The following is a 20,352-nucleotide window of genomic DNA, read 5'->3' on the forward strand; positions in this document are numbered from 1 at the left end:
ATACTAGTACATCTATTGCGTGACTTGGGTCAATTACTTGATAGATGGGAACATGGGTCATAATCAGGTTCTCTTTCAAATGTGTATAGCACCAAACAAGTTTTTTTTTGGTAACAATGTTAAGATAACACCAAACAAGTTATGGAAGGCACCTTATTCAAGTTAACTTTCCGAGTGTTTCTACTTTTTTCTTTAAATAATAGTAACAAGGAAAGGAAGCAGCGAAATGTTTACAGTATTCATAAAGCCAATCAAAGTCTGATTATTTTCGTTAAGACTAGCTACATTAACTAAACAAATACAGATCAATCAACATTTTAACCTATGCACACAAAGTTAAAAAAAAACGAATTATGTAGGCTTGCGTTATTATTTCAGTTTTGATAGACGGTCTTCTTATATAATTTAGACCTTCTGTAGAGTGGATCTGGATCCTTTTATATATATCAAAAGGGATAGACTTTTTACATCTTTTTGAATCATTGTGGCTCGTTGGTTCATTACAACATGCATTTTAATCATGCCACCAATATATTATGTAACCAATAATGTGATGGAACATATAAATATATGTGGAAATAAAATCTAGGCATGTAAGTATAATAAATGGACAATGTGTAGAGGAAGGTTGTGCGCATAATTAAGTGCACATGAGCGTTTGAGCTTTAAGAGGATCAATCGCCGAAAGTCACACATTTCGATCTCTCACTTATTTTAGAAATTAAAGTACAAACCATACTTTCTTCTTCATCCACTAAGGCTCTAGCTTTAGAAACACATATATACATTTATATTACGGTCAGAAATTGGTGCGACAAATTCAAAGCAACCAATCTTTTGGTGATTTCAGCAGGCGTTTGGAGAATCTCTTAACTGTCACATTATTTGGGTTAGCTGGATAGCTAGTTGTCATATAAAATCATCTATTTAAAGATTTTATGTTATATATATTGTTGAAGAACGTTTAGAATATTATATATGATGACTTAATAATACTCCGTTTGTTTTCGAATGAAAGTGTCAAAATAAATAATCATATACAGCGCTAACAATAAGAAACACCTATAACTAGTGATAATCAATAGCGACCCGATACATGTCTTCTTGTTTGTCTTTGAAGTTGCTAGTGGCCAACAACACTTGCGAAATCTTAGTATAACGTTACTTCTGCAATTTCTAATCATTTATTTATTTTTACTTTTTAAGTGGTCTGAAATTTTGAAGTGGCAAGTAGCCAAACCTTGTCACTGTTACCAGCGACTACAAAACAAACAAAGTTTAGTCGCTTACACTTCCAACCTGAGAGAGTTAACTTTTGACAGAGACCCAAGGTGAACTCCCCTGTAAACTTTTAAGAGGTTGTCTAAGCTTTTTATATACGTATAAATTTAAAACTGATCACTAAATACAGTATGTGTATACATAAATTTTGTGTGTGTGTGTGAAATTGATAAAAGAAAGAAGCAGTACTTGTTGCTTGTTTAAAGGCAATGTCTTTTATTTATATGTAGTTTGTTGGTTTTCTTCCAACCAAATTAACATATTACCTTTTACCAAAAATAAATAAATTAACATATTGCTTAGAACCCAATCCATGCCAAACCGATCCTAGAATAACTTGCATTGCAATTTAAAGCCACTTGTCTAAACATAAACAGTTTTTAAAATACACAAATAAAAACAATACAAAAGGTAATACGAACAAATTCGAAGAGTATGTTGATACAAAGGACTCGTTTGCAAAGCGAGTTACATGAGTAATTGCTACCAAGTTACAATCCAAAAGAAAACAAATGAAGAGGTTACTTACCCCACCTATAAACAGTGATCCAAAATTCACCCGGAAAGTTCCTAAATGTTCTGAAAAGTCCAATAAAACAAAACCATTATGTACATTGGAGCTGGCATCTTTGTTGAAATCATTCCAAGCTATATGCCACAAACATCCAAGAGACTGACAGCTTGCCCTTTGGCTTTTTTTAATAGCAATATCTCACCTTACTACTCACTACACTACACACACATACACTCATCATTCTACCTTTTTTTCTATTACCACTCATACAGACAAATAAAAAAGTTAAAAATTATGCTCACACTCCTCTCTTTTTATATAGTAAATCTTCACTTTTTTAATAATAAAAACCAAAAAAAAAAAGAATTAAAACAAATGAAAAGACTGACATTCTCATCTGACACAGCATAAGAGAATCAGATGGATATTTTATCTTCTTCTGGCATTTTCTTCTTCTCCAGACATTATCTTGTTGTTCCTTGCCTGCCAAGCAACAAAGTCATTCCCTAACCTTGTTACAAACAAGAAAAATAACATTTTTACATTCAATTAGTTTAAAGAAGGCTTAATGTGAAAAAGCAAGCCAGAGATTATGTACCTGTATGATAACGTTCAGTTCATGCCCACCAAATGCACATAGTGAACTTCAAACTCAAAACCCCAAAACCCAAATTCAAAAACTCAGGTCTTCAATTTCTCTTACACGAATAAGATCAATATTCTTGAGATCACGTAGTTGCTGTAGAATCTCACGGAGGAGATGAACACCTTTGTCCCCTTTCTTCAACGAGCCAACACAATGTCTCAAGAACTCTCTATCCGCTTCTAGCGCTTCTAGTCTCTCGTATAGCTCATCCACTTCTTCTTCCACGTTAACAATCTCACCTTTCTCCGATTCATCAACCCCGTTTTCATAGTGGTCTCCGTTTCCAATCTCTCCATCTACTGCATCGAACAGTGGAAGTAGTCTCTTTGACTTGAGTACTCTATGCTTCCCATTGGTCTCCTTTTCATGAACATGTCCGTTTCCATTGATGCTACCATTACTCTCAAACGTCTTAGCTTCCTCTTCTTCATCATTCAGAGCTGTGAGTTTCTCTTCAAGAAACTTCAACCTCCCAAGAATCGAAAGCCTCTCTCCTTCGTAATCATCTAAACACTCATCAAGACGAAGCACGACATCAACGGGAGTGTTCTTCTCACTCTCACTCTCACTCTCTTCAACATTCTTGTGTTGCAAGTCACCGTTGTTTCTATACGAATCAACGGAGGAGTCTCTCATTCTCCTCATCATCATCATAGCTTCGTACTCATCCAACCTCTTTCTACACGCCTCCAGCTCCTTCTCCAGCTCCGCGTTCTCCTTCTCACGTTTCACGATGACCTCGTTCAGCAGCTGCAAGGCTTCCTGATCGAACTCGGATTGCTCCTCCATCATCCTCTGGTACTGCAGCGCCTCCATCTGCATCGCGGCCTTCTCCTCGTGCAACCGGTTGATCATCGCCATCGTCTCGTTGGCTGCAGTCGCGGACGCGCTCCTCTCTTCCTCCAGCTCCTCGTATAAAGCGTTGAGAGCCTTTCGCTCTTCTTCCAGCTCCGACTTGAGCTTGTCCACCACGGTGAGTGATGATGCGCATTCGAGGGTGGGTTCTGTTCGATCTAGTTGGAACATAATCGAGCGGGAAGTTTCGAGAAGCAGCTCTTTGTTGGCGTTTAAGACGGGTCTCCTTGTCTCGATATCGACTGTTCTGAACTCCAACGTATCGTTACCATTATGATGATCATCTTCGTATTCGTCTTGAGGAATGAGTTCGTGGGATTGGTCGTCTCCGATTTGCTCGTGATCAGGAATCTCTGTTCCTATTGAAACGTCTGCGTCTGTTTCTTCGTCGGTTTGCGTTTGTAATAATTCATCTTCATCTGTCGGAGAATCTGCGATATAATTAGTATAAAAAACATTAAACTCAAAAACTCATTAGTCTATGTAATAATATTTTTCGTTGTAATAACATAATTAAACATGGTTTAAAAAAACTCATTAAGACAAGAATTAAGACAAGAACAGTTACAAGTGTTTGTAAGAATTTTGAACAAAGTACCTTGTTTGGTCTCAGCCACGTCCTGTTTCGATTCTCCCGGCGAGGGAACCTCGGATATCTCGTCTGAAGATAATCCCACGTCTTCCTCCGCCGTCTCCATCACCTTCGTCGCCCCGAAGTCAGGTTCAGATTGTTGTTGATCAGGACAAACAAACATTGACAAAGCACCCTGAGTAGTCTCAGCCTTCTCCGGTTCCAATTCTCCCGGAGAAGTAAACGTGGAGACTAACTCCACGTCTTCCACCTCCTCTGCGGCCGCCTCCGCGGCCGCCAGGAAGTCGGGTTCAGGTTGTTGTTGTTGATCAGGACGAACAAACATTAACAACGCACCTTCATTTGTTTCAGCTACCTCCACATGTTTCGATTCTTTCGGCGCGGAGATCTCGTCGGAAGTTAACCCCACGTCCTCCTCCGCCGGTGCCGATAAATCAGGTTCAGCGCCGAAATCGAGTATGAAGTCTCCGTTAACGTCGGAGATCTCTCGGACTTCCTCGCTAGGTTTGTAGAATTCTTCGACTGGAATCAAATGGCAGTCCTTGTCGTCAATGTAGAACTCTAGGTTTGTCGCCGGCGCAAGTTCATCGACTAGATCCACTCTGTTTTCTTCTTCTTCTTCCTTCTCCGTTACAACAACTTCTCTGTTACAGTCGAAACTCGATACAAAGCAAGAGAACTCATCATCATCATCATCACCGTCAACAACCTTCTCCTCTGTTTCTTCCTCATCAACAACCTTCTCCTCTGTTTCCTCTGTTTCATCATCAACAACCTTCTCCTCTGTTTCCTCTGTTTCTTCATCATCAACATCTTCCTTCTCCTCTGTTTCTTGTTCAACCCTTGCGAAGCTACGTTCCAGAGAATCAATCAAAGGCACGGATCCCACGTGTTCTTCCAAGGCAAAGATAGATCGGGACCGTTCGGTGAAAAGCCGACCATTGTGAACTTGAACATCATCTCCGATCAGATTCGCCGTGTTGATAAAGCTATTATTATCATCCCTCAGATCAGGCTCGATCGGAGCACAACAGACCAAGTCCTTAGGGAACACCACATCGAAAGACTCATCGGAACCTTTTGATGATTCAAGAAGAGGTTTCGAGGGAGGAGGAGGCGTAGAAACAATCTGGTGATCGTCGCAGAGGAGATCTCTGTGGGAAGGAGATTTCCCGGAGGGGTCGAAGAACCGATCGAGACGTGAGCAGAGGAGGCAAGGTCGCTTGAGGCCGAAGTAATCAGCGAATCTGAGGATGAAATAGGAGAAGAGAGAGTTGAGGAGGATGAAGAAGATGAGAGTCCACTCGAGGAGAGCGTAGACGAGGACTAGTGTGATCCGGTTCGTTTTGCGGTGGATCAAGGTCGCGAATCTGTTGGCCGCCATGGACGAAAAGACAGACGATGAAAGAAAGAAAGAGAATGAGATTTTTTGAGCAAATATTTACACACAGAGAGAGAGAGAGAGAGAGAGAGAGAGAGAGAGAGAATGCGTGTGGGACGGTGTTGTGGGAAGAACAGAGAAAGACTTGTCAGCTTAAGTAAGTTTTAGTCCGAGACTCGGACCCGACCGTAGACGTTTTTTGTTGAAAAATAAATAAAAAAACATTTTTCTCGAGTTTTTTTTTGTTGAATTTTAATTTGACAAGCAAAGAAAATTCGTATATTCCCAACACAAAAATGGAAAATATATACAAAGAAGTCAAGGATAATTAAAGTTTGGGTTAGGCAAAGAGATTAACATCATCTTTATTAAACAATAAAAACAAAGTTTATTTAAGTGTGAAAATGGTATTTAGTTTTATAATATGCTAAAAACCAAATTATTCGTTAAAATGTTCGTAATTTATGGTTGACTATAGACATGAAAATTTTATTTCCATGTTTTGGCTTTTAGTTCTTATGGATTTTTATTTTCCGAAATGCGGTCAATCTTTTTTCAGTCTATATTTTTGATACTGTAGGTCATTATCAGTATTTATTTCTTTTAAATAGTGTATTAAACTATAAAATACTAGTTTTCAAAATCTTGTATCAGGAACTATTTTCACATATATTTTTGTAAATGAATACAAATAAATATATTTGTCATATAAATTCAATAGTATTTTGAAATACTACTATGAAAAGAGAGCGGCTTGTTTAGGGGTCGGACCGAGTGGATTAGTGTTAGCGGAAAGCTATTGATTTTCGATTTTTTTTGTCGTCAAGCTACTGATTTTACAATTAAACATTGATCGTGACGCAATCATACTGTTGAAATTTTATTTTAGTTTTGTTTAACTTTGTAAGCAAAAGAAATAAGAATTAAGTAAAAATATTTAAAAGAAATAAACAGGTTTGCCACGTGGTTTGTATGACCCCGCCACTATTTCTTTCGCTTTGGCGGAAAAGCAGACCCATACCCGTGACCCACATGCGCGGAGAGGACCCATGCTTTTAAAACTTCGGACTTCACATTTTCAATGGGATGGGAACTTCGGTTTAAAAACTTCGGACTTCACATTTCAATGGGATGGGAACTTCGGTTTAATTTCAAACATTGGTTTATCTGATTACTAAACCATCCAAGCCATTGGGATTAGTTACTAGAGTCTGTAATTCTTTTTGTTGGTTCTGCCAAAATATTTTGCCAACTTAATTCAAATAATCAAATTCTTGAAGCCGCGAATTATGAGATAATTCATATTTTTCTGTTGAGACATACTATATAATATTCACAGTAGAACTGTAGAATACATAAGATGCATTGTTGTAGATATTTTTACTCAACTCGTTCATTCTGTCTCTCTATATACAGTATTTAGGACTGGGAAAAAAAACCCGTAACCCGAAATCCGAACCGAACCCGAACCAAAAAAATCTGACCCGAATAGATTCCGAAATCTAAAAAATATCCGGATGGATTTTGTAGGGTGTTACAAAACATATCCGAACCCGAAGTGTTATTAACCGAACCCGAATGGATAATCCGAAAAACCTGAAAACCCGAAAACCCAAAAATTATCCGAACAAACCGATCCGAATGTCCGAATTAATATATAATATAAATATTTAAAACATAAATATGTACTTCAAATATTCAATTTTATATTTATTTCAACATGATATCTAACAATAAGTATCTATTTTTTTTTAAAAAAATATCTTAAATACTCCATTATATATAAACAAGTATATATTTTTATGTTTTTCTATTGAATTTTAGATTTTACTTAGGATATATCCGAACCGATCTGATATAACCCGAATCTGAATGATATATGGTTATTTCGGATACTATCCGAATTGAACCGAAACCGATGTGTTATATCCGAACCCGAACCGAACTTGAAGATTTACTAGAATGGGACCTAGAAAGTGTTATAAAATAGAACCGAAATCCGAAAAACTCGAACCGAATCCGAATGGGTACCCGAACGCCCAAGTGATGGTTCGAAAGTAAAAAATAACATTTTTGTTAGTCGTACAATGGATTGAATATGGTAATTTGAAAGTGGGTAGTAGATTTGCTTTAGTTTCCTTTTATTTTCTAATACCACTTTAGTTCTTTCATTTTTTGACCAGTATTAATAGGCCCCTGAGGAAAGATCAAAAGGAGGACAAGACATGAATCCACTGTTACAACTATGACCAAAAGGCGATTACGGTATTTACTGAAGCGGATGTATTAGTTTGTTGATCGAATAGTATGATGTCGATTTAGTCCCCCGCTTAGATCTATACTACTGAGGTATTGATACAATTTCCGACTGTTTATAACAATCATTGCATCTCTAAAACATAATTGAACTGCAGAGCTATACCTTAAGTCATTTGTGTAATTAATACAGTTCATAAAAATATGATATTATTTTATAAAGAAAATAAGAATATAAAAATGAAAAAAATCTGAAAACATTTTTATCCAAACAACTTTTAGAAAATTCAAGATATTTTGATGCCATTTTTTTTTCCGTCTAAAATAATATTATTAAAGGGACAAGGTCCACGAAAGGACCCAACCCGAAACCATTACAAGAAGGCCAAACCGGCCCGATTACAAGCATCACAGGCCCGACATGAAGAGCAAACGAAACGGGGCCTAAAGTCCAAACCCAAGATCATGCGGCGCCGACCAAGCCACGCGTCCATAACTCTTCCCCAAACCGTCCACGTGCGAAGACCACCGATCACACGAGCCACGCGTCATCCATCCACTACGCCACCATCCAAGGGTCGAGATTTTCGCCGGAGAAAAACGAAACGCCTGATGTTTCGCTGGGACACGCCGTCGACAAATCACCGCACCCACCTCAACTCTATCACTTTCAGCGGAGAGCTTGCTTCATCAAACGACGAGATCTCACCGGGAATCAAGAAGTCACGCACCACGCTTTTGTCAAACGCTATCCAAAAACCGTCAGAGAGCTTCCAATCGACGTCGTCGAGATCTCATCCCAACCATCGGAGATTGAACTAATCCGTAGGTCTCGTGACTACCCTTCTTGAGAGAAACAAAGCCTTCCGGAGACGCAAAGCTAAGAAAGCCTTCACTCCCGGAAACAAAAGTCGGCGACCACCGCTAGAGGAGACGGCACGGTCTCGGAGACAAAAGCCGGTCATCCACCGACGACGGTGCGATACCGGACAAGTAAAATCCTAAAAAAAAATATGCAAGTATCTACAGAAAAGCCGAAGGAAGAGAAAAAGAAAAACAGGAAGACTTAAAACCGGACCGGCGGTGGCTGTAGAATCCCATCCGCCGGCCGGAATCGAGATTCACGGCGGTGGTTAGAGTAGAGAGAGGTCAGAGGATATTTAGAGAGAGAAACTACTAAACTCCCTTTTTTGATGCCATTTATCTTTACTGATTCAATTTTTTTTTAAAAAAATAATATTGATATTAAATTAATATTATATTGTTATTTTTTATCAGAGAGATTCAATAATGATGAGTTAAGTATGCGACAAAAAAGGAAATAAATAAACAAGAAAACAATATTAAAACGCTACTTCCCCTATAGCATGGTCGATAAAGAAATTGGCGTTATAAAGTTCAAAGAAATTGGTGTTACAAATTTTTTAAGTAGACATCATTTATAGCCAATAGCCAGATCTGCATAAACATTACATTTGTAATGTGTTCAAGTGTCGACAATGTAATTAATATTAGAAATGGAAAGAGCAAAAAATAATAGTACCTGGACCGGTCTAACATTATGTGCCACAAACTTTTAATAAAAATCCACATCAATAAAACTTAATTAATCTGAGTTAGAGCGTGTCCATTTTATATACAATATTGAAGGACATTTCAACATTGTAATGTATGATATTTTATTATTATTCTGTTAGTTATCGGAATGGTTCACATTGACATACAAATTCTGACTTTTTCGAAACACATTCTAAATATATAAATCTTTTATTCGAGCTTGTGACCTTGCCAAATATATTCGCGTGTTAACGAAGAGATAATCATCACCAGATGTATGATAAGTATCCAGAAATCATTAAGATGTATAATATTTACAAAAAAATGTATGATAAGTATCCAAATCATTAATATTTAACGGTCCAGTATACTACTTAAGTTTTTTTTGGTCAAATATATCTACTTAAGTTGTTATGTCGGAATTAAATTAAATCTAAAAGAGGTGTTCTTAACCAGAAATCAGTGATGAATATATTCTACTAATACTGGAAATATATACGTTAGGATAATTTTGTGATTTTAATTTCATAATGCAACAAATAATTTCGTGAACGGAAGGTGCCATGTGGTGTGGGTGTGGCTCATACAAAGTCTAATGACAGGTCACTACTCCCACCTCACTGTTTTTCCTAGTATTTTTCAACGTAAGAGTAATTAAATTTTCATTTTTTTCTTATTTTCAGAATACCCATATCTATATAATTTCCAGATTCTAAGCTAACTAAATTTATAAAGGTATATGCGTTCATACTTTCACATCATCTGTTGGTCTTTTAGTTGATTGATGTTCAGTTATAGATTAATTTCAGGGGGAGAATGAACATGTTATAATGAAGATGTGAAGATCTGAACCGCTCCTGAGAAAATATGTATTTAATGGTACTCAGCATATGAACTCGACCAATTAAAGACAATATTGAACTATTACTAACCAGTGTTTTTATGCTGTATATTTATTTTAGTTTCTCATTAAAAACAAGAAAGAAGAAACGACCACAATGATTAACATTCGTCGGCTGAATCAATATCGTGATTATAAATAAATTTAAAATGGTGGTGGGGTTTTGCAGCCTAAGCTTTTAGGTTAAGGCTTTTGACATGTGATTAACTTTCTGCAACAGTAATGGCGCTCACTGATCCCAGAAAGAAAGGAGAAAAACTATTTCGACACTCACTTAGGATTCTGAAAAAATGTGAAAACTTAGAAAACTCACTTGTCGCTTCCATGAAAAAGTGTGTTGTCGTAACACTTTATTTGAGAAAGGGATCAAATGTAGTAGTAGTATAATTGTAAGGATCAAAGTTTATTGGCTGCCAAAAATGAAAGGTGGTTTTTCTTTCTGATTATCCTAATACTATTAAACTGAAACTAATTAATATTATACTAATATATAGATATTAGATAAATGGTATAGGAGGTACAATACCAAAACAAAGTAAAAAATATAAAAGGAGAGAATTAAAAACATAAACATTAATACCATATGATATTTGTAAAGAATAGTGGAAAGAGTAGTGGAAAGAGTAAAAATGGTGAGAGCATTCAGCAATGATGTTGAATTATAAGAGCTGTTGGAAGGAGGTGGGGGATCCAGTGGCCCCTCTTTCAATACAATCAAAAAGCATTCTCTAATGATTCTTATTAATGTTGCAATAATAAATAAGGACGGGCTCCTTTCTGCATCCAGGTTGTGAGTTCGAACCCTACTGGAGGGAACTAAGTCATGATTTCTGGACACCAACACGGATATGGGCCTATGCTTTAGGGCCCATTTGCATACCCGGAGAGAGGGTCTATCCGTGGGCTGCACCTCCCCTTGGGGATTAGTCTGGGCCCTTATAGGCCCGGGATACCCCCAGGTTATCAAAAAAAAAAAGTTGTCCAGAACATCATGGCCCAATGGTAAGGACGGGCTCCTTCCTACACCCAGGTTGTGAGTTCGAACCCTGCTGGAGGGAACTAAGTCATGATTTCTGGACACCAACACGGATATGGGCCTATGCTTTAGGGCCCATTTGCATACCCGGAGAGAGGGTCTATCCGTGGGCTGCACCTCCCCTTGGGGATTAGTCTGGGCCCTTCCATAGGCCCGGGATACCCCCAGGTTAATCAAAAAAAAAAAAAAAAAAAAAAAAAATAAATAGAAAAAGTCTTTAGAAAACATCTCACTGAATAAAAACACTGACTATTAAATTTGGGGATTTCCAAATTTCAAAAACTTGAAATTTCAGTTTCAAAGATGTTATTTCCCCCTACTAACTAGCTTTTAGGGTCCAAACAGAACAAGTAAAACTCTTTTATCTTGTACAGATGAATATAATCATTCAAATCCAAAACTAAACAAAAATAATGCAATAGTAGAAACAAAGCATGTTGTTCGTAATGGGAGATTCATGTCTTGTTAGCCGACTTCAACATCCCGGTAACATGAAGACATTCAAATGTCTCACTCTGTGATTATGTGTCTATCTTGTGAAGAACATCAAGGGTCCATGAGTTTTGTCTGGTCAAAGGGTTCTGCTTCCATGACTTTGTCACTAGCCTTTGATGCTATCGAAGATAACACTACTAAACCAGCTTCTTCTAGTTCAATCAAGAGTTACATGTTTCTATAAGTCGCCAGCTGCAGTCTCACTTTCTGCACTTGTAACATACCCCACACACACACTCATCAAGGACCACATTAGGCATGTTCGTTTGGTTGCCGCAGATTTTGGCATCAGCGTCAGCGTCGGCGTCGGCGTCAGCGATAGCGTCAAACTCGCAAATTGTTGTTCGTTTCGTAGATGCTGACGCCGACGCCGACGCTGATGCAGCTTCAGATTCTTGTTCGTTTGATAGACGCTGCGGTTATTTTCAGTTATTCATTATTTTATTTTAAAAATTTGTAAAATTATATTTTAAATAAATAAAATGTTAAATATATTTATATTCATAAAAAATATTATGTTTACTTGGTAATAAATTTTTGGTCAAATATACAAATATAACAACATTTTTTGTCATAAAACTAAATCATACATTTGCATGAGTTAATATATTAAAATAATAAAATAAAATTTAACTAAATAATTAATCACAGTTAATATATTAATATTTTGAGTATTTAAACTAAATCATTTTCAATGCTAAAACTATGAAATTTAATTTGGGTAAAATCCATATACTATATATTTAATGTGAAATTTTTAACTGATTTTATTTAATTTAGTTTATGGATTTTTACATAAACCAAACTTAGTTCAAATAAAAAAGAAAATAAAAAAATATCACATATAGTTATAAATTTTTATAATTGTATTTTAAATAAATAAAATATAGTTTAAATATATTTATATCTATAAAAATGTTACAAATTTATAATTTTGTATCTGTTTGTATGCTAATCTGTTCTCTCCAATAATGGCGTCTGATTTTCTTTTTCGTTAGAAAATTTTGTATTTTAAATTTGTTTTTATGGGATACACATACACTAAAAGGAAATAGATGAGATTTGAAACAAAATTGTGTTCTTTGATACAGATTTTCCAATACAATGACAAGTTTCTTTGTACAACAAGAGAATAATGAGAAAAGATCACATAGTCTGAGCAAGCTGGAGAGGAACAATGGTTGTCCGAGCAAGCTTGAACCATTCAAACATCTAGACTATCACAACAGACCTCGAGAACAGCAGCAGTCTGAGCTTGAGAGGGTCTGAGCTTGAGAGAGTCTGAGCTTGAGAGACCTGTAAAAAGATAGAAAAATATGCAATGAGACTAAATGAAACAAAGCTGCAGATCAATGGATCTTTCTGTATTAGTGTTCAACTAAGTAAAACATCCTCACAAGAGACAAACCCATCTAACGCATTCCATATCCTAAATAATCAAAGGAACAGAGACCACAAATGCACACGCACATACAAACTGATCTGTAATAAAAAGTCGACAAGCTAACACTAACTCATATCTGCTGCTGTTAAAAAAATCAACTCAAATTGTTTCTTCCTTGCTATTAGTTACAGAAGCTTTGACACTAACAAAGAAAATCAATCAAGTCTCAGCATTGAATCAAAGGCCAAGTTAACAAACCCATATCAAGTTTCCTAAAACGAGCAAAAAGTTTACACCTTTACTCTATCACTAGCCAACCCTAACAGTAAAGCTTCCTAGAAGTAATATGTAAACAAACACATTCAAACCAAAATAGCAGCAACACAAAATCACCATCACATCACGAAATCAAAAACACTTGGCACTCAGATCAACTCATCTCACACTTGGAGAATCTGCAACATACCATCAATTAGAACAGTGACCATCACTATCAGTGTCAAACAGAGAATGTGACTATGACCTCAAAGAGAATGGGGTTTGTCGGAGAACAGAGAGATGCTTTGGAGATCGAGAGAGAGAGAGAGCTTAAGATGGGTTTGTGTCGAAGGCCTCGTGATGGAGAGGGAGAGATTCGAGAGCGATGGAGAGGGAGATATTCGAGAGAGATGGAGAGAGAGCTTGAGATGGAGAGAAGGCTTGAGATGGAGAGAGCGTCTCGGTCTATTAGGGTTAGGTATTTTACGTAAATAATGAATTTTTTTAAGGGCAAAAACGTAATTAGGTAAATAAACGCAGAAAATTTGACACGACCGCGAGTTTTATCCGCGTCCAATTTTTTTTGATGCCAGACGCAGCATCTAAACGCAGCGTCAAGACGCAGCTACCAGCGTCAATCAAACGAACAAGAGTCACGGAAAAAATTGCCGCCAACGCCGACGCAGATAGCTGCAGCAACCAAACGAACAGATCTATTATGTAATAAAAATGAGCATTAGTCATAGCTTATAAGCAAAACTAAGAGCATGATTAACCCTAGTTTCTTAGTCGGGGTTCTTAACTCATGATTTGACATTTTTTTACACTTTTCGGCCAAGAGACGGTTCTTATATCTTTATTCAAGTAACAATTTTTAGTTTTTCTTAGTTAAAATATAAGAAAAGCTAAGAACCGTCTATTAGCCGAAACTGAGAATCCCAATTAAGAGACCGGGACTAATCATGGTCTAATTATTCTCCAGAAAATCATTAAACATGTGACATCTCAGGATCTTCAATATTAATTCTTGTTAGCAAGACTTGAAATACATTATACATGTGAGATGTGGAATGAGATGTGTTGTTTTCATTTCATTTTGTGGATATACTATACAACTACATATGCCAAAACAAAACGTGGGACCCTCTAATTACACTTGGAAATTATGGGATTCAAATGAAAATAATCCAAAAGATGCTAATAACTACTCTCTGCCATTAGAACCATCTCAAGAGATAAGGAAAATTCACAACACAGAACACATAGAGATGAGCCATTGCTGCTCTCTTGGGCTCTATGCCCCTAATCCTTTGTACTCTCTATCTTCCAGGCCTCACACTCGCAGCGTCAGAGCTCCTCTCTGCATCGCATCTCACACCAAACCCAACTCTAACACCGACTCTCTTTTTCATGTAAGACTCCCTTCCAACTTATGTTGATTACTAGAGGACTCTGCTCCATGGGAATTGCTTTTATTGTTTAATACTACACAGTATGTTGCCAAGATGAGAGCAATGGACGGAGACTTCTTTGGAGCAAAGAAGACAATCTTTGCAGCTCAACTCGGTGCAGTTCTTGCCATAGTAAGGAACATATATGAGACCATATATTTGCTATTGAGACTAAAGAGAAAGAAATGATGGTAATAGAAAAATTCTTAGTTCTTTGCAGATTGATCATCCCACCTTGGCAATAAGTCAACCACGAGCAAGAACTAAGCAGCCTCGTGCTTGATTTCATGTTCTTTCCCGGGTAAGTTTCACTATTGCCTTGCTTTACAAGTCTCTTTTACTAATAAAACAGAAATAACTTTATTGTCATTATATGGGAAAAAAATTATCTTTTATTACTCAAATTTAAAGAGTCTAAATTCTCTACACTGACTCTATAATCAAAGTTATAAGTTACCATCTCTGCTTATCATCCTCAGGTTTGTTTTGTTTCTCTCCTCTTTTTAATTCTTCAAAGCTGTGATGATTGCGTTATAGTACTGGTGCAGCTCCAATGAGTCTACCAGGCTCTTCAGCTCGGATGTAGCCCCCTCACGGTTGGAAGACAGAACAGCTGCTCCAGCGGCAGCTAGAACCACAAGAGTAATCGCTGTTCCTTTGAGGCAGCCACTTCCACTGGAGAGTCTCCCTGATATCACTTTGCAGAACTTATCAGCTTCTCTGTAAAGAGAACCATTGCCTCTTCCTTCACAGATGCCTTCCTCGTTCTAAATAAAACATCAAACGACCAGGTAAGAAGGTGATATCGATTAAGTTCAATAAGAGTAGGAGGCATCATTACCTTAAGCCTGAAGCTCTTAATAGTTCGGTTGAGAGTAACAGTACTACTCGGCGATGATGATAGCTTGAGTGAATGCTCCTTCCATTCCTCTACAAGTCTTTTAAGAACAGCAACACTAGCTTCAAGATTCTCCTTATAGAGATTGTCCCAGTGTTTGCAGCAATCCACGTTCTCCGTCACAGCCCATACAGCGATTCCTGCAGCTGCCTTGGCTAAAACGGGATTACCTTCTCCAGCTAATCTCAGAGCGGAAGTGAATATCTGTTGAGTGACTTGTTTCATCGCCTTGCTTCCTGGTGCACCGGCAAGAGCCACTTCCTTCAGTAACGGATATACTGCCTCAAACCTCTCTGTAGCCTGTGTATGCATTAAAAGTTCAGAGACCATGCTTTGCTATCAGGATCTCAACAAACGCTATCCAGCTACTAACTACTACTTACCTTGACTCTTGCGGATGAAGCAGGGAATGTAAGCTGAACCAAGATCTCAAATGAAGGAGGTGGAATCAATCGCTCTCCCTTCCTTACAGCTCCACTTACAAGTATAGTCCTAGCCTTTGGATTCGACAAAATTCTAATGCAACATAAAAAAAAAGATTAGATGATTTTGTCAAACATAGGAGACCATTAAGAAAACTTGTGACTCACGTCTCAACCAACTGTAAGATGAGATCTCTCGACTGAGGGTTGCAGTTTTTGTTACTGACTACAGGTAACAAGTTGTGTGCCCATGAAAGCAACCCTACGGATAAATCACCTTGAGAGGCCTGCACAATTTGAGGATAAAGATCACACATTCCGACATTTTTTTTGGTCTAAACAAAGGGAAAAAAAAAACCTGAGCCATCATCCAAACTACAACCGGAAGCTTGTCCTGACCTTGATACTTCGGATTCTCTCTAAGACTAGGCAACACATTAATCAATGCATCAGGCTTCCTACGCAATACCATCGCTAATGCAACAAATATCGCCACCTAATCATCATCAAAACAAAACAGAACAAAAAAGATCAAAGAGATTCATCAATCAAGAATCAGGACATTTTTTACATTACCTGAGACTTGGAAGAAGCATGTTGCTGCTGTGCACCTTTCTTCCCACCGTTATTAACACCTCCTTGATTCGCTGCCAAATCCGTGAGAATGTGATAGGAGATCTTGTGACATTGGTGCGGTGTCTTCCAAAGCCTTGATAACGGAAAAATGAATTTTATCCGCAGAAAAGAAAAAAACGGAAAAGTGAGAGATATATGGGCCAGAGGACGGCCCTATCATATCTATCTGACAATTGTTGGGCTAATTCGCAAAACAAAACGAGGACTAGCCATTAAGCTCATGAACTGTAGTTAATTTTTCATCTATTGATTACAAATGTTTTGTTCAAACTGAGGCCATTCAGCCCATTAAACTTCCAATCGATTGAAGTTAGAAGCCCTTTAGTTTATTGAATCTCTTGTTTATATCTATCTTTCTCACTTAATTTTGTTTTACATACTCTTTCTAGTTTCCACAATGAATCTATGCCAATTTTCTCCAATTTTACAGATCTACCTTAAAAATAGTAAAATACTAGTAATTCACAACTTCATAAACCAACCAACTTAGTCACCGAGAGCTTAGTCATAACAGTTTACTACTATGTCTCAAAACCTCACCATGATGTACACGTGTATCTATAAAATATATCATCGCCATCGCATGTGTAATACTTGGCTGGCCATATAGAGCAAGACAACAAATATCGTGTCGTTAAAGCTCTGGTAGAAGTATCGCCGTGTTGGATAAGGAGAGTTGGGAAAGACGTGGAAAAGACGAAATAAAACAGTGTGCCGTTTTGCTGGTATGGAGAAAGAAGGCAAGTGAAGCATGGCAAGACTGAAATAGAATGCAAGAGTACTTAGTAGCTTAGTAGAAGAGTACAAGTTGGTACGGCATCTTGGTGCGGTGTATTGATGATGATAGATTAATTCGTTTGTACTTTTCTTGTTTCTTCTGTTGCAAAAGTTTCTTTTCCTTTTTTTTAATCAAAACAGATTTTATCACCTTTTTCTTGATTCGACCATGACGTTTCCCCTGCTGCTACACCACTTGACACTTTAAGACAATAATAAACACCGAAAGAAATAGTATATGGTAAAAATAATACAGTATTCCTCATGGCACAAGTAGTAACACACATAATCAGCTCTGATCCTCTAGAAGAATTATTGCGTGATAATAAACTGAAAACGTGTTTTTCGAGACAAGTCCACAATTTATGCCTGCAAATTGCGGAAACTTTCTCAGCTGCAACACCAACTTGCAAAAGGAAGAAATCAAATTTGACACTTCAAACAAATATAAAACAACTAAACCAATCGAACTTGAAACTAAGAGACAAAACAAATGTAAAAACAACTAAACTAATCGCAGTTGAAACTAACAAAACGATGTTTGCTTGCACCTACCAACAAATTATATGTTCTAATCCGTAGGGATCAATACAAAAAATCAAGAACGAGAAAAAATTCGAAACTTTTATTTCCGTTGAATGATAGATACAAAAGAAACAAGGCTTCATCAATGCCAATGGAAGCTTTTTTGACAAATTGGAATCAAATCATAAATGCACAGAAAACATAAAAACTGATCTTGTCTTGTCTGAAAAAAAAAATAAACAAAAAAGCGTTTTTAATGGGTGGAGACTTTGAGGCTGAAGGACTTGTTGATCCAAGCTTTAAAGCTCCCTCCTTTCCTTGCTCCTTCCTTGGCCACAACCTTCTTCTCCTCTGGTTTCTTACACAGAGTAAAGTTCCTCGCACCAAGCGATCCAATCGCATTCCACGCGCTTAAAGCTAATCACAATTAAAATAAAAAAACGGTTTAGTAAACCAATTCGATTAAGAAAAATAAATAAAAAAGACAATTTCAGATTGATTCGGTTTTATTACCTTCAGGTCCGACCATGGGACAGTAGAGAAGAAAGTCATTGAAATCAGATCCGAGGAGAGGGAGGCGACCTTCGCGAGCGTAGCACTTGAGAGCAGTGTCGATAACAGAAGCGACGAGATCTTCCTCGTAAGCAACGAACCGGATCGGACCGGCGCTGCCGAGAACGGTTACGCTGATGAGGATCCGGTTTCCCTTAGCGTTCTTCTTCTGCTTGTTGTAGAGCAACATCTTTGATAGAGAGAGATTTTAAAAAAGAAAACAAAAAAAAAAATTGTAGATGGAAATCGAGATTAGGGTTTCACGGGTCGAGGCCGATGCAGCGGAAGTACCAGCCTTCTTTGCAGGAGCCGAAAGCGAAAGCAGAGGACGCAGAGAGAGGGAGGAGGAGGAAGCTCGCCCTTTGGATTTGAAGGGAAAGCGTAAACTCACCACTGATCGGATTCGTTTCCACCATTCACAAACGTTTCCACACGAAAAGTTGAGATCGAAATCGAGCTAGGAAGAGGGACTTTTTTTTTTCGAGAGAGAGAGAGTTGTGAAGAAGAAGAAGGAATGTGATTGTTGGGAGCTGAGGGGTAATGTGTATATAAATAGGTTGGTTTAGGGCTTAGGGTTCTTTTGGGAATTTTCTAGAATTTGGGGGATTTTCCTTTTCTGTTGCCGTTTTGATGCTTTTTCCTTTTTTTTTTGTTCTCTTTATTACAAAACGTGCGTTTTTTTTTTCCTTTTCATTGACGTGTTTAGTTTTGTTCCGTGTATGTACCGAGTATCAATCAGAAGTGCAGTACGAGACCATATAACACAGTCGGTTAGTTAATTACATTTGATTTTCTAAAAAAATCTATATCTGTTATAAATCATTGGATGGACGGACATAACCGAACCGTACCGGACAGTACCGGGCGGACGTACCGGACATACAATACCGAACCGGACCAGACGCATGAGGAAGAAAGGAAGACTTAGACTTTACCATATTTATGTTTTGTATTAGGATAATACTATTTCCATGTATTTCCTATTTTCTATTGGAAATAGGATCTTTCCATTTATCTATTCCTTGTAACATGTATATATATAGATGCCTATTGGCACATCAATAATAAGAAGAAATACAAGTTTTACAACACGTTATCAGCACGAGAGCTCTGAGAAAAACCCTGAGTGAATTTCGAAACCTTTTTTCCCAGCAACCACCATAAAGCCTAGAAATCAGACGAAACTTCAAAACACCGTATCTCCTCAACCCGACGGATCCAGACGACGAACCACCTATCAAATTCAAGATCTCGACGAGACGAATCCAACGCCGTCGATCTCATCGCAATCCGATACCGGACGCGTTCTCACGAGCTATTACAAGAAGCGCCGTCAACTTGATTCAAAACCCTAATTCGGACGCAACTTCAAATCGACGTATCTCTCAAACCATAAGGAGTTAGCCGACGTTCCATACATAAAATTGAATCTCTCGACGAGAAGAATCCAGCGCCGCAAACCTCGTCTCAATCCGACTTCAGACGCATTCTCCACCTCCATTTCAATCCGCGTTGACAATTTCCTTTTTACTAAAGGAAACCCTAGCTGTCTTTCCATTCTCATCCGACCAGCACACATACTCTGACCATCCGACGAATTGATCAGCACCCGATAAGCCACCAGACGATCCGACAGTTCATCCAACAGCCGGTAGAGGTTCCAGACGATCCGATCAGCCCGTTCCTTGCTCGCGATAGACGTTCAAGCCGTTCGCGGTTTTCTCTCCTCTCTCTAGGTGGTCCAGTTTCAGATTCTCTCCAATCTAAAGGTAAATAAAATCTGAAACACCCTTTGGAACCATATCAAAACAAATTTGGTTGTTTGTTAAAGGATTGAACATTAAAATTTGATGAACCTAAAAACCTAGGACAATTGAATCCCTAAATAAATTTGAGGAATTAGGATTTGGTTTAGTTCTCCCGTTAAGTTGCTAG

General features: G+C 37.7%; 4 protein-coding genes and 1 long non-coding RNA gene across 9 annotated transcripts; 1 reads left to right on the forward strand and 4 right to left on the reverse strand.

Annotated features, from left to right (window-relative positions):
• Positions 1-1,640: 1,640 nt before the first annotated feature.
• Positions 1,641-5,411, reverse strand: LOC108827235 (myosin-binding protein 2). 3 transcript variants are annotated; one of them, XM_056993963.1, is made up of 3 exons: positions 3,895-5,411; positions 2,394-3,727; positions 1,641-2,278 (listed from the first exon to the last, which is right to left on the reverse strand). In XM_056993963.1, the coding sequence occupies exons 1-2, from the start codon at positions 5,270-5,272 to the stop codon at positions 2,469-2,471; spliced, it is 2,637 nt and encodes an 878-aa protein (XP_056849943.1). In that variant the 5' UTR covers positions 5,273-5,411; the 3' UTR covers positions 1,641-2,278; positions 2,394-2,468. The 3 variants fall into 3 exon arrangements, with proteins under 3 accessions (XP_056849943.1, XP_056849944.1, XP_018456097.2); XM_056993964.1 differs by having other exon boundaries at positions 1,641-2,301; XM_018600595.2 differs by having other exon boundaries at positions 1,641-2,306.
• Positions 5,412-12,556: 7,145 nt separating this feature from the next.
• LOC108825703 (uncharacterized) lies at positions 12,557-13,982 on the reverse strand. Its single transcript, XR_001945275.2, has 2 exons — positions 13,365-13,982; positions 12,557-12,810 (listed from the first exon to the last, which is right to left on the reverse strand). It is a non-coding gene; the product is annotated as an uncharacterized LOC108825703 (long non-coding RNA).
• A 323-nt stretch (positions 13,983-14,305) lies between these two features.
• On the forward strand, positions 14,306-15,033 carry LOC108828499 (NAD(P)H-quinone oxidoreductase subunit L, chloroplastic). The gene is given in 4 exon segments (XM_018602218.2): positions 14,306-14,568; positions 14,650-14,739; positions 14,828-14,850; positions 14,852-15,033. Coding segments are annotated over 4 exon segments (318 nt in total). The 5' UTR covers positions 14,306-14,424; the 3' UTR covers positions 14,913-15,033.
• Positions 14,982-17,796, reverse strand: LOC108824529 (uncharacterized). 3 transcript variants are annotated; one of them, XM_056995160.1, is made up of 6 exons: positions 16,504-17,796; positions 16,327-16,423; positions 16,096-16,214; positions 15,889-16,021; positions 15,449-15,805; positions 14,982-15,374 (listed from the first exon to the last, which is right to left on the reverse strand). In XM_056995160.1, exons 2-6 carry the CDS (start codon positions 16,363-16,365, stop codon positions 15,111-15,113), a joined length of 912 nt encoding a protein of 303 aa, XP_056851140.1. In that variant the 5' UTR covers positions 16,366-16,423; positions 16,504-17,796; the 3' UTR covers positions 14,982-15,110. The 3 variants fall into 3 exon arrangements, with proteins under 3 accessions (XP_056851140.1, XP_056851139.1, XP_056851138.1); XM_056995159.1 differs by having other exon boundaries at positions 15,449-15,766; positions 16,286-16,423; XM_056995158.1 differs by having other exon boundaries at positions 16,286-16,423.
• A 147-nt stretch (positions 17,797-17,943) lies between these two features.
• On the reverse strand, positions 17,944-18,943 carry LOC108828500 (uncharacterized protein At4g22758). Its single transcript, XM_018602219.2, has 2 exons — positions 18,379-18,943; positions 17,944-18,282 (listed from the first exon to the last, which is right to left on the reverse strand). Exons 1-2 carry the CDS (start codon positions 18,605-18,607, stop codon positions 18,119-18,121), a joined length of 393 nt encoding a protein of 130 aa, XP_018457721.1. The 5' UTR covers positions 18,608-18,943; the 3' UTR covers positions 17,944-18,118.
• Positions 18,944-20,352: the final 1,409 nt, after the last annotated feature.

Source organism: Raphanus sativus, chromosome 9, assembly GCF_000801105.2.
Source record: "Raphanus sativus cultivar WK10039 chromosome 9, ASM80110v3, whole genome shotgun sequence".
NCBI lineage: Eukaryota > Viridiplantae > Streptophyta > Magnoliopsida > Brassicales > Brassicaceae > Raphanus > Raphanus sativus.

Coding starts and splice junctions, on each gene's coding strand:
- LOC108827235 (XM_056993963.1), bottom strand. CDS start 5,272: ATGGCGGCCAACAGATTCGCGACCTTGATCCACCGCAAAACGAACCGG. Junction 3,728..3,894: donor CGTGGCTGAGACCAAACAAG/GTACTTTGTTCA, acceptor ATTATATCGCAG/ATTCTCCGACAGATGAAGAT.
- LOC108824529 (XM_056995158.1), bottom strand. CDS start 16,399: ATGGTATTGCGTAGGAAGCCTGATGCATTGATTAATGTGTTGCCTAGT. Junction 15,806..15,888: donor CTTCATCCGCAAGAGTCAAG/GTAAGTAGTAGT, acceptor ATGCATACACAG/GCTACAGAGAGGTTTGAGGC. Junction 15,375..15,448: donor TTAAGAGCTTCAGGCTTAAG/GTAATGATGCCT, acceptor TGTTTTATTTAG/AACGAGGAAGGCATCTGTGA.
- LOC108828500 (XM_018602219.2), bottom strand. CDS start 18,607: ATGTTGCTCTACAACAAGCAGAAGAAGAACGCTAAGGGAAACCGGATC. Junction 18,283..18,378: donor TCCCATGGTCGGACCTGAAG/GTAATAAAACCG, acceptor AATTGTGATTAG/CTTTAAGCGCGTGGAATGCG.